The sequence below is a fragment of the Leptonychotes weddellii genome, chromosome 3 (assembly GCF_054177405.1).
Source record: "Leptonychotes weddellii isolate Sample4059 chromosome 3, ASM5417740v2, whole genome shotgun sequence".
NCBI classification, from domain to species: Eukaryota; Metazoa; Chordata; class Mammalia; order Carnivora; family Phocidae; genus Leptonychotes; species Leptonychotes weddellii.
Window position 1 is genome coordinate 19,020,202 of NC_138371.1, and position 13,622 is coordinate 19,033,823.

The 13,622-nt window shown below is 41.6% G+C and overlaps 1 protein-coding gene across 5 annotated transcripts in view; it reads right to left on the minus strand.

Moving 5' to 3' along the window:
• The window catches only part of XRCC5 (X-ray repair cross complementing 5), a 78,384-nt gene extending 64,934 nt beyond the window's left edge, over window positions 1–13,450 (minus strand). For 4 of the 5 annotated variants that reach the window (XM_081813653.1, XM_081813655.1, XM_081813654.1 and 1 more), the window contains exons 1-6: window positions 13,283–13,450; window positions 9,235–9,348; window positions 5,977–6,160; window positions 5,052–5,100; window positions 3,827–3,949; window positions 261–452 (exon numbers count right to left, since the gene is read on the minus strand). In XM_081813653.1, the coding sequence (XP_081669779.1) occupies window positions 261–452; window positions 3,827–3,949; window positions 5,052–5,100; window positions 5,977–6,160; window positions 9,235–9,348; window positions 13,283–13,303 (683 nt within the window). In that variant the 5' untranslated portion in view covers window positions 13,304–13,450. The remainder of the gene's footprint in view (window positions 1–260; window positions 453–3,826; window positions 3,950–5,051; window positions 5,101–5,976; window positions 6,161–9,234; window positions 9,349–13,282) is intronic. The other variant, XM_081813656.1, reaches the window with a different exon arrangement.
• Between the last annotated feature and the right edge of the window lie 172 nt (window positions 13,451–13,622).

Sequence of the window (13,622 nt, forward strand, 5' to 3'; positions counted from 1 at the left end):
CTTGTTAAATCTTTTGCGGTATCTATACATTTCTAAACCTCATACACACTGTCCTAGAAATAAACCGGAAGTCTTGTTCCAACCACACAAACTTAAAAAAGGGGGATCGGGGGTTGGTACACCATTTCTTCAATAAAAATCAGAACATTCATTGAAGAATGGCAGCTAATTCAAGAGTGGCTAATTAGGGAGTCCCCTGATCAAAAGAGAAATTTACATGGTCACGAGTGAAAGTTGCAATCAATGTTTTCACTTCTTACCTGAAGGAATAAATTTCATCTAGCCCATCTTCACCTTCTAAAGACATCATCACCTTTTTCACCATCCGAATACCTTCTTTTTGCTGCTCAGTAATTCCTTTTAGAGGAAAGGAGGGTCCATGGTGGTCTGAGCGTGAGTTACCATCTCCCCTGTCCCCGGTTTCATCCTCCTTGCCAACGGGGAAAGGCAAACTATCAGGAAAAAAATCAGTATTTAAGAAGACAAACTCTGAAACCAAAAAATAAACTGGGCTCCAATCCTGTGACTGTCGCTCACTGGCTATGAGAAAATGGGCGTGTCGGTCATCAGAGCTTTATATTCCTCATCTGTCAAATGGCGCTTATCAACCTTAGTCAATATTCTATCAGTTTCAAGTGACCAAAGCCTTTTTGGCTTGGTAAAAGGGGGAACTTACTGGTTTATATAACCAAATAATTGAAAGTGCAGGGTTGCACATGGCCTCAGGATCACTGGACCCAGTCTCAAACACCTCAAGGACTACCTGACCCTCTCACTGTCTCGGTGTTGTCTCCATGTGCCTTCGTGCCGGCTTCACTCTCTGACTGGCTTCCTCCACATCGCCTGAGTGCACTCGAGCACACACTGCCCAGCTCTACTACCAAAGAGAATGGACTGAGTATTTAATACTATACTCTAGTCTCAAATTCAAACAAGCCGGGTATCAGTGGTAGCCTGGGGACTAGAAGATGTTGGCCCTCAGTCGAGTCATGAGGTTAAAGTGTAGGAAGGATTTCTTCCTAGAAAAAGGTGGGTGATATTCCAGGCAGCCAAAAAGAATAATAATAAAAAATAAAATACACTTTAATGATCCCTCAATGTTATTATGAAGATTAAATCACAGAATGTGTACAAAATACTTAAAACTCAAATAATGTTACCTTTATTACTGTAGATCTAGAATTCCCATACAGACATCACTTAATTGCTGGAAATAGGGCAAACCAATTTTGTTCTTGTGTTCCACTCCAGTTGTTTGAAATGAGACTAAAACTAGATCGGGATTACCAGTCACGGAGATATTCAATAATCAATATACAAATTGAAAAATCAACCAAACACACTTTATGGTAATATTCTATATGGCTCTTTATAAATGCCTTCATGCAAACAACCTCATTTAATCCTATCTATTAGGTGGATAGAGATTTCTACCTCCATTTCCTAAAAAGCAACTGAAGCTACAGAGACGAACTAATCTGGCCAAGCCACACAGCCAGTGAGTGACACAGCAAAGACTGTCACCTGACTGAAGGACAAAGACCTTTCCAAGGCAGCGTATCACCTCACTGCCCCTGAAACCCAAACAGTAGACTTTTCAGTTCACTCAACATCACCTATTGGTCACCCCTATGTGGATGGTTATTTTTAAGGTAATTTCTTTACCATTTGATTTGCTATCATTAAAATAGCGCTCCCTGGGGCGCCTGGGTGGCTCAGTCAGTTAAGCATCTGCCTTCAGTTCAGGTCATGATCCCAGGGTCCTGGGATTGAGCCCCACATCGGTCTCCCCACGTCGGTCTCCCTGATCAGCTGAGAGCCTGCTTCTCCCTCTCTCTCTGCCTACTTGTGCTCTCTATCTCTCTGTCAAATAAATAAATAAAATCTTAAATAAATGAATGAATGAATAAATAAATAAAATAGCGCTCCCTATTTAAATGTTTTCTACGTGTACTCCACATGACAGATATGCATGTCCTGTGTGACCTATCAGATAAAGAGCTTCCAGGGATCGGGGTATGGCACACAGGGTCTGCACCAGGCCATTGCTGTTTCCACTATAGCAACCTGGAAAAAGGGGAGAGTGACATGAAAATCAAGAGTCTGGAAGCTATCCTGGAAAAAGAAGTTACAATTAACAGTTCTTTCTACCCTGCTTTTGACCACAAAAAAGTGTATACACTTTCTCAACAGCCAAAAGAAGAAACTAAAAACAAGGTCCATGGAATGAGCCTGCTCAGAACACAGTGCTTCTTGGGCCTGTTCCAACTGGAATGATCAATCATACCTGGGTACATCAAACAATTAAACCAGAAACTCCACTTTGTATGCTGGAGATTTATAGCACAGGAATAGAGCATATTGCCCAAGAAAAAATACAACCAGAACTAAGCAGGGACATACAATAATGCTATGTTCCTTCTTCAACACACTTTACAGTATCACTCAGACAAAAAAGTCCTTTCCAATGACATTGACAGAAGTGCAGTATGCTTCAACCATGTAAAGGCATCCTGAAATTATGAACAGGGAAGAGGAGCCAGGCAGGGCTTTTGAAGTACTGAGAAAACCTCAACTCAATAAGAAGAGAAGTGTCACTTAAAAAGCACTTAATTTCTCTGAAGTACTATCTTAACAAGTATCAGTTTGATGGGTTATTCTGAACTACTTTTCTATAGTTCTACAGAAAGGAGATGCCCCTCAGCAGTCTTAAGAGGTACATACATGCAAGAGAGGTTCTTAATTCCCCATAGCAGCATTTCAAAGAAGCCAAAGGCTTACCACTCTGAGCTGGAGGCTTCCTGGTATAGCTCTCAGTCTGAAAAATGAGTGTCCCCAGAAGACTAATAAGTCAACATCCTATACCATCACTCTGCTTTCACCAAAAATAGGACAAGCTAAAACGGGTTTCGAATGCAGCAGGATTAGTGTGGTGAAAAAACTTTCTTGTTAGGGATAGAAGATAAAGAAAGTAAATGCCTGGGGTAGGAAGCGGGGCATTCGAGTTATTGGGGAAGGAGAGATTCTGTCTTGCAACAAATTGTGAAATATTTCGTGAACATTTTTTTTTAAGAGAGAGAGAGTGTGTGCGTGAGCAGGGGATGGGGGGTGGGAGGAGGGGAAGAGCAGAGAGGGATCTTAAGCAGGTCCAGGCTCAGCACAGAGTGCAGTACAGGGCTAGATCTCATGACCCTGAGATCATGATCAGAGCTGAAATCAAGAGTCAGATGCTTAACCCACTGAGCCACCCAGGCACCCCTTCTGCCAACATTTTTGCCTGGATTCTGCACACTCCATTTCTAAATACACACAAGCAAATTACATTTTACATAAATGTGCATATCCTTTAGATTTGAAAAAGACTTAAAAATAAGCATTCTATGTGTTTAAAATGATTCTCACATTGACATTTCTCTCTACCCTAAAAACATCTACTGCTGCAAAACACAGTACTCTAGAGCTGTTTAACAAAGGAAACCATCAATCTGGTAATTGTTTGGATAATGTCCTCTATGTAGGCAGGAGATAAACTGAATATCCTCAAAAGATTCCTCAATTCTTTGAGTCCAAGAAGAGCCAACAAACGATCTGCTATTGAGCTAAACTCCTGTTTCAATGTGACTTTCGTCCCTTTATCACCAAAACTGAAGAGTTCCTGGAACAGCGGGTACTCCAGCGAACGTCTGCTGAAGTCAGTCATCTGACATATTTCGACTCGAAGCACAAAGAGAAGACTCGTGGGAACCAAGCACTCTAGAAAGGGGCCCCACTCCCTGTGTTATGAGAGTATAGGACTGGTCTTCAGACATTATTCTCATGGTCTTACAAGAACTGCAGGGAGATGCCAAATTTCTTCAAGTTATGGATTATAACATCCAGCTGATCTTTGCTGAATGGGCTGCTGAGGTCAGTGAACACTTCAATATGCCTCTTCTCAAACTTCTTTCCTCTAAAAGAGAGTTATCACAGTTAGAAATCATTCTCTGAATTATTGCCCACAAACTCAAAAATACCTGGTCACTGAGCAGAAAGAGGCTAAGAAATGAATCTAGTTAACAAATCTAGATAGTTAACAAAACAGATAGTTAACAAATATGATTACATTCTAGAATCCCATGTATCACTGATGCTCAGTTAAGTTCCTACTAACATATAATCAAATATCTACAATCTATAAAACATATAATCAAAATTTTTGAGCATTATGGAAATATTAAATCCCTGATCTTCCAACTCTAACTTCAGTTAATGATGTGGTCACTGTGATTAGAAAGGATCCCTTTTCAACCTCCACTTAGGCAGAATGTAAACAAGGAACTCTCCCAGTGACTACAACATCAGCCTTGCAAGGGTTCACTTTCCAAATACCCTGGTCTGATTCCACTCACAGGGCTATAGTGGCAGGATTTTACACAAATATACAGAGAAATGATAATACAAATTTAGGCAAATTTTGTGCAAATGTTCTTCCTAACAGTCAAGGGGTGGGTGGGTGTGTATATATTCAAAGACCCACATTTTAAAGGTACAGCAATTAAATAAGTAATGAATTAGGAAGCTGTGGCCAGAGCTATGCATTTAATTTTTTAATTTTTTAAAAAATTTTTAAGTTTTTATTTTAATTCCAGTTAGTTAACATATGGTGTTATATTAGTTTCATGTATTTAATTTCAGTAAGATTAGGAACAATACAACTTAACATTTTTTCAAGTTCCTGGTAATTAACTTAAGTCAAATAGGAAGGAACTTGAAATAAGCCAAACATTTATTTCTCCCAGCGAAATTCCCATCAACTATAGCCCTTTCTCTTTTTTTTTTTTTTAAAAAAAACAAAAATGTATTGTCTCATGGTTTAGCCCTTTCTCTTTTTAAGCTCAAAAAAAGAAAGGGCAAACTGGACCACTGAATTCTATCAAATGTTTCCTTAGCCACACAAACATGCGGCTCGATTACAATGAATCACACTATGCACAGAATACTACGCACAGAATACATCAACATGCAATTTTTGCTGAGAGGCTCATTTCCATCTCTCCTCAGGTGAGACTTACACAGTTTCTTGTTGAATCACATCCATGCATACAATGAGTGCATCCAGGACTCGGCTAGTTAAGGGCAGAAGATACTACTAAATAGTCCCTTTATCCCAAGAACATGCAACTTTTTTCCAGTGAGGTCCACAGGGCTTGCAACTGTGGACTCTGGGCTGACTCTGTGATGATTTAAAAGTACTTGCCAAATTACCTTCTTCCAAAGTTTATCTCACTAACATATACTCACATATGCTATATATCAAAGTATATATCAAAGGATAAATAAAATAAACTCAAAGACAATCTAACATATTCCCATTCATTGAGACAAAAATTATGATGCCATTTTACATATCTGGAATCCATTTTTGGTGATTATAGTCTATTCTTAAAGATGAAGTGGGTTAAAATTTAGCATTTGCAACTCAGCACAGCAGCACCTCCCAGTGATCAGGGATACCATTACTGCTTAGAAAAGTAAGAGTAACCCCTTAAAATCATAGCATCTGTGGAAGAAATGAGAAATCTCAGTTTAGATGTCACTCTGATTTTTGGCACAAAAATACCCTCCGTCCAGGAAAGCATTGAGAATACTAGTGCTATATTCTACTAATATCTTCTCTATCCAAACATTTCTAACCATCACGACCACCAATCCCTCTGCACATATCAATACACAAATATACTCACTAGTATCTTCCCCTTATGGTGCCTCCCAACCGCTCAGTATCACTAGTACAGAAAAAGGGCTAGTGACTGGAGGGCCCAATCCAAACTAATTAATTTCACATTAAATCCTAACATATACCACCTCAATGTCCCCAGAGCCAAAAACATCCATATACTCAGAGCTGGGACTCTAGGAAGCCTCACCAAACTAGATTATGATTCCCCAGATTAAAGGAAATTTCTTAAAGAGTCTTCTCTGGCTGAAAAAGGATACAGTCAGCTTGTTGAGAACCTGGTTGGATTTTTCTTTCAATGTCCTCCAGCAAGTCAAAATCTGGTAGCATCAGGTGTCTGTGCACTGTGATGTTCTGATACTGATCCTTACCAGCAAGGGCATTCTCAGTGCCATCTGTACCAAAAAGGACTAATGCAATTTCATCCCTGCTCTCAGCAAACACCTAGAGAAGAACGTTAAAAGGTTAAGAATCACTGAGTACCACCCGGAAGCCATTAGATACCTAACCTTCAGGGAGTAAGACAACCATACCTCCCTATGGCATGTCCCTGGGGCCACCGTCAACAACAGAACACTGGGCTGGATGGCCCACAGGACAATGACAGACAATTCCTAGCCTCTAAGACTTTCACTGAGTATAGGTCCTATCATTCATTTCAACAGAATTTAGGGGTAGGGGAGTGGAGAGTGGTAACTGCTCTTGATGACTTCCAGACAAATCAGACTAATTCTCAATGAAAACTAATTATGGATAATTTGAAATTATTTTAGTCTCTCTTTCTGGAATGACTATTCAAGGTTTCAATTTTCCAGAGGATTAGAAAAATAATTGCTGGTTCATGTCCTGTATCCCAGCAATTTCACTTACATGTACATATACCGTAGAGAAATTCTTGCACATGTACTCAAAAAGACAAGGGCAAGAACATTCACTTCAAGAGAGTTCACTTGGACACTGTTCGTAACAGGAGAGAAGTGGAAACTAACTACCCATCCACAAAATGCAAAAACACACTACAGAACAAAATACTACACCTCAATAAAAAATGAATAAATCTGTGCATGCTTATCAGTATGAATAAATCTTAAAAACATAAGGTTGAGAAAAAATAAGTTGCAGAATTATATGTACCATATAAAAACATTACATACATTTTTGAAAGCTTCATACAATACTAAATTATTTACGAATACACTTACGTCCAGAAGTATAAAATATGCATGGTAATGACTGAAAATTCTGGAAAAGAGGAAAGGAGAGAATTGGGAAGACATATATAGGGGGCTTCAAGTTTATCTGTAATTATGTGTGTGTGTATGTGTGTGTGTTTTAGATTTTATATATTTGAGAGAAAGTGAATGAGAGAGAGAGTGTGTGGACGCACGAGCAGAGGGAAGGGCAGAGGGAGAAGTAGACTCCCCACTGAGCAGGGAGCCCAACATGGGGCTTGATCCCAGAACCCCAGGATCGTGACCTAAGCCGAAGGCAGATGCTTAACCGACTGAGCCACCCAGGTGCCCTGAAACATTTCATAAGAAAATATAAAAACAAAAAACGGTATCTGACACAAAAGGCGGTCCTTTTCCCACCGACTTAACCTAAGCCTTTTCCATCAGTGGGAAGAATGCTGCAAGGGGAAAGGATGGAATTCTGTAATTCTTTATTGTTGTTTGGTCTGTTAAATTCCCAGTGTGCTAATAATTCCAGATACAATTCCCAGCTGCACATGGGGAGAAAAAATTCTAGCTGTTGAGGTTCAAACATGTCCAGCACACTATGGGGCAGCCCAGCTAGAATTCTATCTGTGTCCTGGATAAGACTTCATCTTAAGGCAAGGTAATCTTGCTCAACAATAAAACCTCAGCCAGGAGAGGGAAGGAAATTTTGAATGCAGCATGAGACTGACACCAGGTGCTGTCTCCTAGCCTTCCAGATTCAGACTCCCAAGGAAGAGGCAAAGCCAAAAAGAAAACTGGAAGCACAGCTTCTCTTAAAAAAAAACAAAAACAAACTAGGGGCGTCTGGTTGGCTCAGTCAGTAGAGCACGCAACTCTCCATCCCGAGGTCATGAGTTCAAACCCCACATTGAGCAAGGAGCCTACTTAAAAAAAATAAATAAATAATAAAATCAAAAATCAAAAATCTATACATTTAGGCATAGCAGCATTACTTAAATACAAATAACACAAATTACTATAACTGGGAATGGGGTTAGAGGCATTCTCTTGACACATCAAGGACTCCAGGTCATTAGAATTTGTTAACATCTAGGATGATGGGGGGATGTCACAGTGCCTAGTGAAGAGGGCAGCACCCAGAAGAAACAATGGAGGTGTCCAGGAGGGGCAGCAGCTGCCAATGAATGAGGCAGAAGTTCATGGGCTTAGGAAAAGTAGCAGTCATACCAAGTAGAAGGGACAGAAATCAACAGGGGAGTCTTATTCACCCCCACCTCCCATTCCTGCCCCATGAATGTGAGCTGGTCTTAGTGACCTGCTTGGCTCCTAAGAGCAGAAATGACTTTCTGGGATTTCTAAAGCTAGGTCATAAAAAGCCACATGCAGGTCTCTTAGAATACCCACTCTTAGAACCTTCCTTCTTAGAACTAGCTGCCCTCCTGTAAGAATCCCAAGCTACATAGAAAGACCACATGTAAGGGTTCTGATGGACAGCCCCAACTGAGCTCACAGCCACCAGAAGACTTAACTTCTAGCCATGGGGGTGAGCCATCTTAGACGTCCGACTCAGTTTAGCCTTCAAGTGATTCAGCCCAGCCAACATCTGTGTGCCCCTGCACAAGCGACCACAAGAAGCCCAACTGAGCTACCCAGTCATCCCCTAAGACCAGGAGAGATGATTTAAAAAAAAAAAAAAGTGTACTTTAAGACATTAAGTTTTGGGATAATATGTTATCAGCAAAGGTAACTGGAATAGGCACAAAGTAGTTGAAGGACTTGTTTAAGATTACAAGGTTAGTAAAAGTCATGACAGAGCAAAGATTCAAACCCAGGCCACCTGGCTCTAGAGACTGTATTTGTAAACATTTTTACATTGCCTTGTTTCTGATAAAAACTATAATTTCTACTGGAGGGGCCAAAACAAAGGAAGAAAAAAACGTCAGGCTCTAGTGGTAGTTGGACTTGCACATAAGTATATGTTAAAAAACTCCTCAGATTCCCAAAAATACCGAGGCTGGAGGCGCCTGGGTGGCTCAGTTCATTAAGCACCTGACTCTTGATTTTGATTCAGGTCATGATCTCAGGGTCCTGGGATCGAGCCCCCATGTTGGGCTCCATGCTCAGCATGGAGTTGGCTTGGGATTCTCTCTTTCCCTTTCCCACTGCCCCTGCCCCCGCTCATGTACTCTATCTCTCTCTAACAAAAATTAAAAAAAAATAAAGTACCAAAAATACTGAGGCTGGACATCATAAGCAGGCTGGTATCTTGCATTACTAAGTGGAGACAACAAGCAGTTAAAACAAGAGTTATAAGCTCAAGACCAGTCTGAAACTTACCTGTCGCTGCACAAACATGGTCATCACCTTCTTTGCTAGCTCAAATGGGGATTCTTCACCAGGAAGGGAGTTACTCATGGCAGAGCCCACATCCATACACAGTACAACAGCTGCCTAGAAATAATGTCCCAAAGAGTGAGAAAATGTTAATAATGGTCATAAAAAAAGAAAACAGGTATGGCCTATGTTTATTTCACCCACAGAACCCATACTCTAGAGGACTTAGGGAATGCAGGACATTCCCTAAGAGGGAGGGGGAGTGTTCTACTTAGAGAATGTATATAAGACATATAAATGTTTACTACAGAGAAACTTTAAATAGTCCTCATATTTTCTGAAAGATAGAAACCCAGGATAGGAGCATGCTCTAGGAAGCTGCTGTTCTTCGGCCTGAGCCCAAGAATAAACCCATGGGGAGCAAACCTGAAAACAATCTATAGGCCAGAGCTAAGTCCAGCGCAGCTGAGCCCAAAATACATCAAACAAACTGCAGTTGATTTGCAGAACCACAAGCACGAGAATAGATGCTTTTTTTGTAAGGCTCTGACTTGGGGGTAGCTTGTTATGAAGCGTTTTTGTGGCAACAGGTGACTGCTACAATCTATACATACTAAAACGATATATCCCAACAATTTGAATCAGTTCATGAACTGGGGATCTAAAATGAAGACTATCCAAATCTATCCTAGTAGGGGACAAAGACACATAAACAAATAATAACGGCACAATATCCCATGACAGACATGTGCCGGGGGCACTGAGAGAGTACATGGGAGGGGCATCTACCCAAGACTGGTGGGAGGGGATGGTGGAGGGGATAAATGAGGGGTAAGGAGGCAGAAAAGGCTTCTGGATGTGATCTTTGAGTGAGTGTTAAAGAACAGGAGTCAAACATGTGAATAAGGGGAGTTACAGGTAGAGGAAACCACACAGACCCCTAGTCATTAGGTAGCAATCACATACGTAGGGACTAAGGAAATAGGGGAAACAAACTAAAATAAAAGTTACGTGCAAAGTTCTACGTTTGGCATCCAGAACTCAAAAGAATATGAGTTGGAGACCTGAACAAATAGCAACTCACGATTTCAGTGTGGATTATAATGTGTCACCAGTATGACATGGCTACAGCACTACCTTCCCCACACCTATCTCATGTTTTTAGGTTGTATCAACAGTGTATTGAATTCAAGGATGGAAAACAAAGATCTAATGGTGAAAAAAGACTAGGTTAGCGATCTGGAGATCGAGATCTAGTCCCACCTTTATTACCAATTAGCTCTGAGTCCTTGGGAATGTCACTTAACCTCGCTGTTAATTCCAGGCAGGAAGCAGTTGTTGGACTAGATGAGATCCAAGGTCTTTTCCAGGTCAATGTTCTTTGGCAGTGAGTCTCACCTGTGCTTTGTACTAATCAGACCACATGTGCACATCTTATGAGAAAGACTAATTACAAGAGAACATGAAATATGCAGGTTAGAGAAAGATCTACAGAACATGGGATGTGAGGAACAGCTGGGAAAAAAACTAGATATTTGAGGCAGATGAGAAGATTTAGGGGAACATGATAGTTCCTCCCAACTATTTGGCAGCTGTGTTATAAAAGGACTGGTCAGAGAGAGAGATGGAATGGATCAACAGATGGAAGTTACAGGAAGATTGGTCTGACTCCATACAAAGAAGAAAAATAACATTAAGAAAGGATCAATAAAAGAACTACTGTTCTTTTTTCTGAAGCAGTGATCTCCTGACCCTAGAAGTGTTTGAAAAATCTGGGGCACCTGGGTGGCTCAGTCAGTTAAGCATTCAACTCTTGGTCTTAGCTCAGGTCTTGATCTCAGCCTCATGAGTTCAAGCCCTACATTGGGCTCCACGCCGGGCATGGAGCCTACTTTAAAAAAAAAAAAAAGTGTTTGAAAAATCTGGATGCATTCCTATGAGAGAAATTACAGATGATTTCTAAATTTGGTTATATCTCAGGCAACACATGGAAAAGAAAGACTAAGTTTTTCCCTAGCTTACAAAGCATAGAACATAATGCACCAGTATTAAGAGATTTCTGGAGTAAAGATAGCACGTTTGAAAAAAGGGTGATAATAAACTACAAAATTCCTTTGAAAACAATAAAATTTACACCCCATAGTTTCAATGCCCTGAGCATAAGAATCTTAAAAAAATTAAGAGTCCCAAAATATGTCACTCTATTTATCTAATATAACAGAAACCAGTTTTAAAACTCCGTTAAACCAGAAAACTCTAAGTTAGAAAATAAAGTCTTTTGGGGCGCCTGGGTGGCTCAGTCGTTAAGCGTCTGCCTCCGGCTCAGGTCATGATCCCAGGGTCCTGGGATCGAGCTCCGCATGGGGCTCCCTGCTCCGCGGGAAGCCTGCTTCTCCCTCTCCCACTCCCCCTCCTTGTGTCCTCTCTCGCTGTGTCTCTCTCTGTCAGATAAATAAATAAAATCTTTAAAAAAAAAAAAAAGAAAAGAAAGTCTTTTTGGTCCAGAAAACTTTTTTTTTTTTTTTAGTCCAGACAACTCTAAGTTAGAGGAATAAAAGTCCTTTACTAGGAATCAAGTATCCAAAAAATGGCATCAAAGGGTTTTACAATATAGGACTTCTTTCTGGAAGCAGAAGAATGGTCTGTGTGATACTTCAAGTTCCTATCCGGCAATATTAAGAAAACCAGGAAAGGGAAACTGAGCAGCGTAGCAACTCTTCATTTACACAAGGAAACAATACAGGTTGTTAGAATTTTGCTGCAAGTCCACCTGCCATAAACAGCTGCTCCATTAGAGCTGCAACGTTTTCAGCAGCTGACAGAGGAGGAACAAAAAAGGTAAGTGGCATCAAATGTTCATAATCGCTTTAATCAACATTCCCCAGTGGGGAGTTGTGGGGACAAGGGATCAGTTGCTCAAACTCCTATCTTGCTTATCTGTATACCAGATGCCTACTAAAGGGCCTAGCCTTTGGATGTCTGGATGAACAAATAATTCTCTGGAACACACCTCTCTCTAGTGATCATTCAGAGACAACCACCACTCTCTGCCTGTATTGAAAAAACCATTTTAAAAATTCATCATATTGGGGCACCTGGGTGGCTCAGTCGTTAAGCGTCTGCCTTCGGCTCAGGTCATGATCCCAGGGTCCTGGGATCGAGCCCCACATCGGGCTCCCTGCTCGGCGGGAAGCCTGCTTCTCTCTCTCCCACTCCCCCTGCTTGTGTTCCCTCTCTCACTGTCTCTCTCTGTCAAATAAATAAATAAAATCTTTAAAAAAAAAAAAATTCATCATATTGTCTATTATTAATCTGGGACACTGAGGTTCCTAGCAACACAGATGACTCTGAAACCAGGCAGCCTGGGTTCAAATCTGAATTCCACCTCTTAGGGACTGGGTAACCTTGGGATAATCATTTCACTTTCTTTATGCCTCAGTTTTCTCAACTGTAAACTGAGGATAATAATTCTCACCTCATGGGCTTGTTGTGAAGATTATTATCTTCATTCCACCATGAGATAAGAATGAAGCGTTTAGATCAGCGCCTCACAGAGTAAGATTTCGATAAATGTGAAATGTTAGATTATGATGGGGTTAATATGACGCTTTACATTTTAAGATACATATTTTACTGACGGTCCCTCTCTGAAGTTTTACAAATCTATGGGTAGGTGTTTATCAAGGCGAAATTTCATTCTCCTATAGACTGTAAAAAGCCAGGCTCAAAAGCAATGGAGGAGGTGAAGGAAGTAAGGGAAGAGAAGAGTGGACTAGGGTAATAAGAGGCAGGCGTAGTGGGGAGAGTGGTGGGGTGAGGAGATGAAGAGGAAGTGAGAGGATGGGAGTGCTGAGGAGGCGGAGTGAAATGGGGAGTGGGCGAGGCTCAAATTCAGGTATTCGGACTCCAGATCCCCAGCGGGTCTCTGCGCATCCCTCGGGCCGGCCCTCGGGAACCAGCCCTGGCCCGCCGTGATCCCATGATTCCTGATCCAGAACCGCACTCTCCGGATTCCCTGCACCCGCAAGGCCCAAACCCACGCTCCCTCTACCTTATTCCCGGACCGCGCCATGTTGCCGGTGCGCGGGTGCCACGGCAGCCTCTTCCGGGCGGGAACCCCGAGCGCCGCTAGGAAGGTCCGGGGGAGTCGGAGCCAGAGCGTCGTAAAAAGAGCCGCTTCCCACGGAGCCTGGAAGAGGCGGGGACGCTGTGCGCTGACGCTCTGAGCATGCGCAGCGCCTGCGTCCCGCCCTGGGAAGGGGTTTGTGGACGCTGAATTGCTCGGGTCTCTAGAACTGGATTCGGAGGAATGACTTCACGGAAAGCTTCATTTCCATTTCCTGGTGTTGAGAGTCACTCCTGCCGCGTTTTGTGTCAGAGTTGTGGACTTC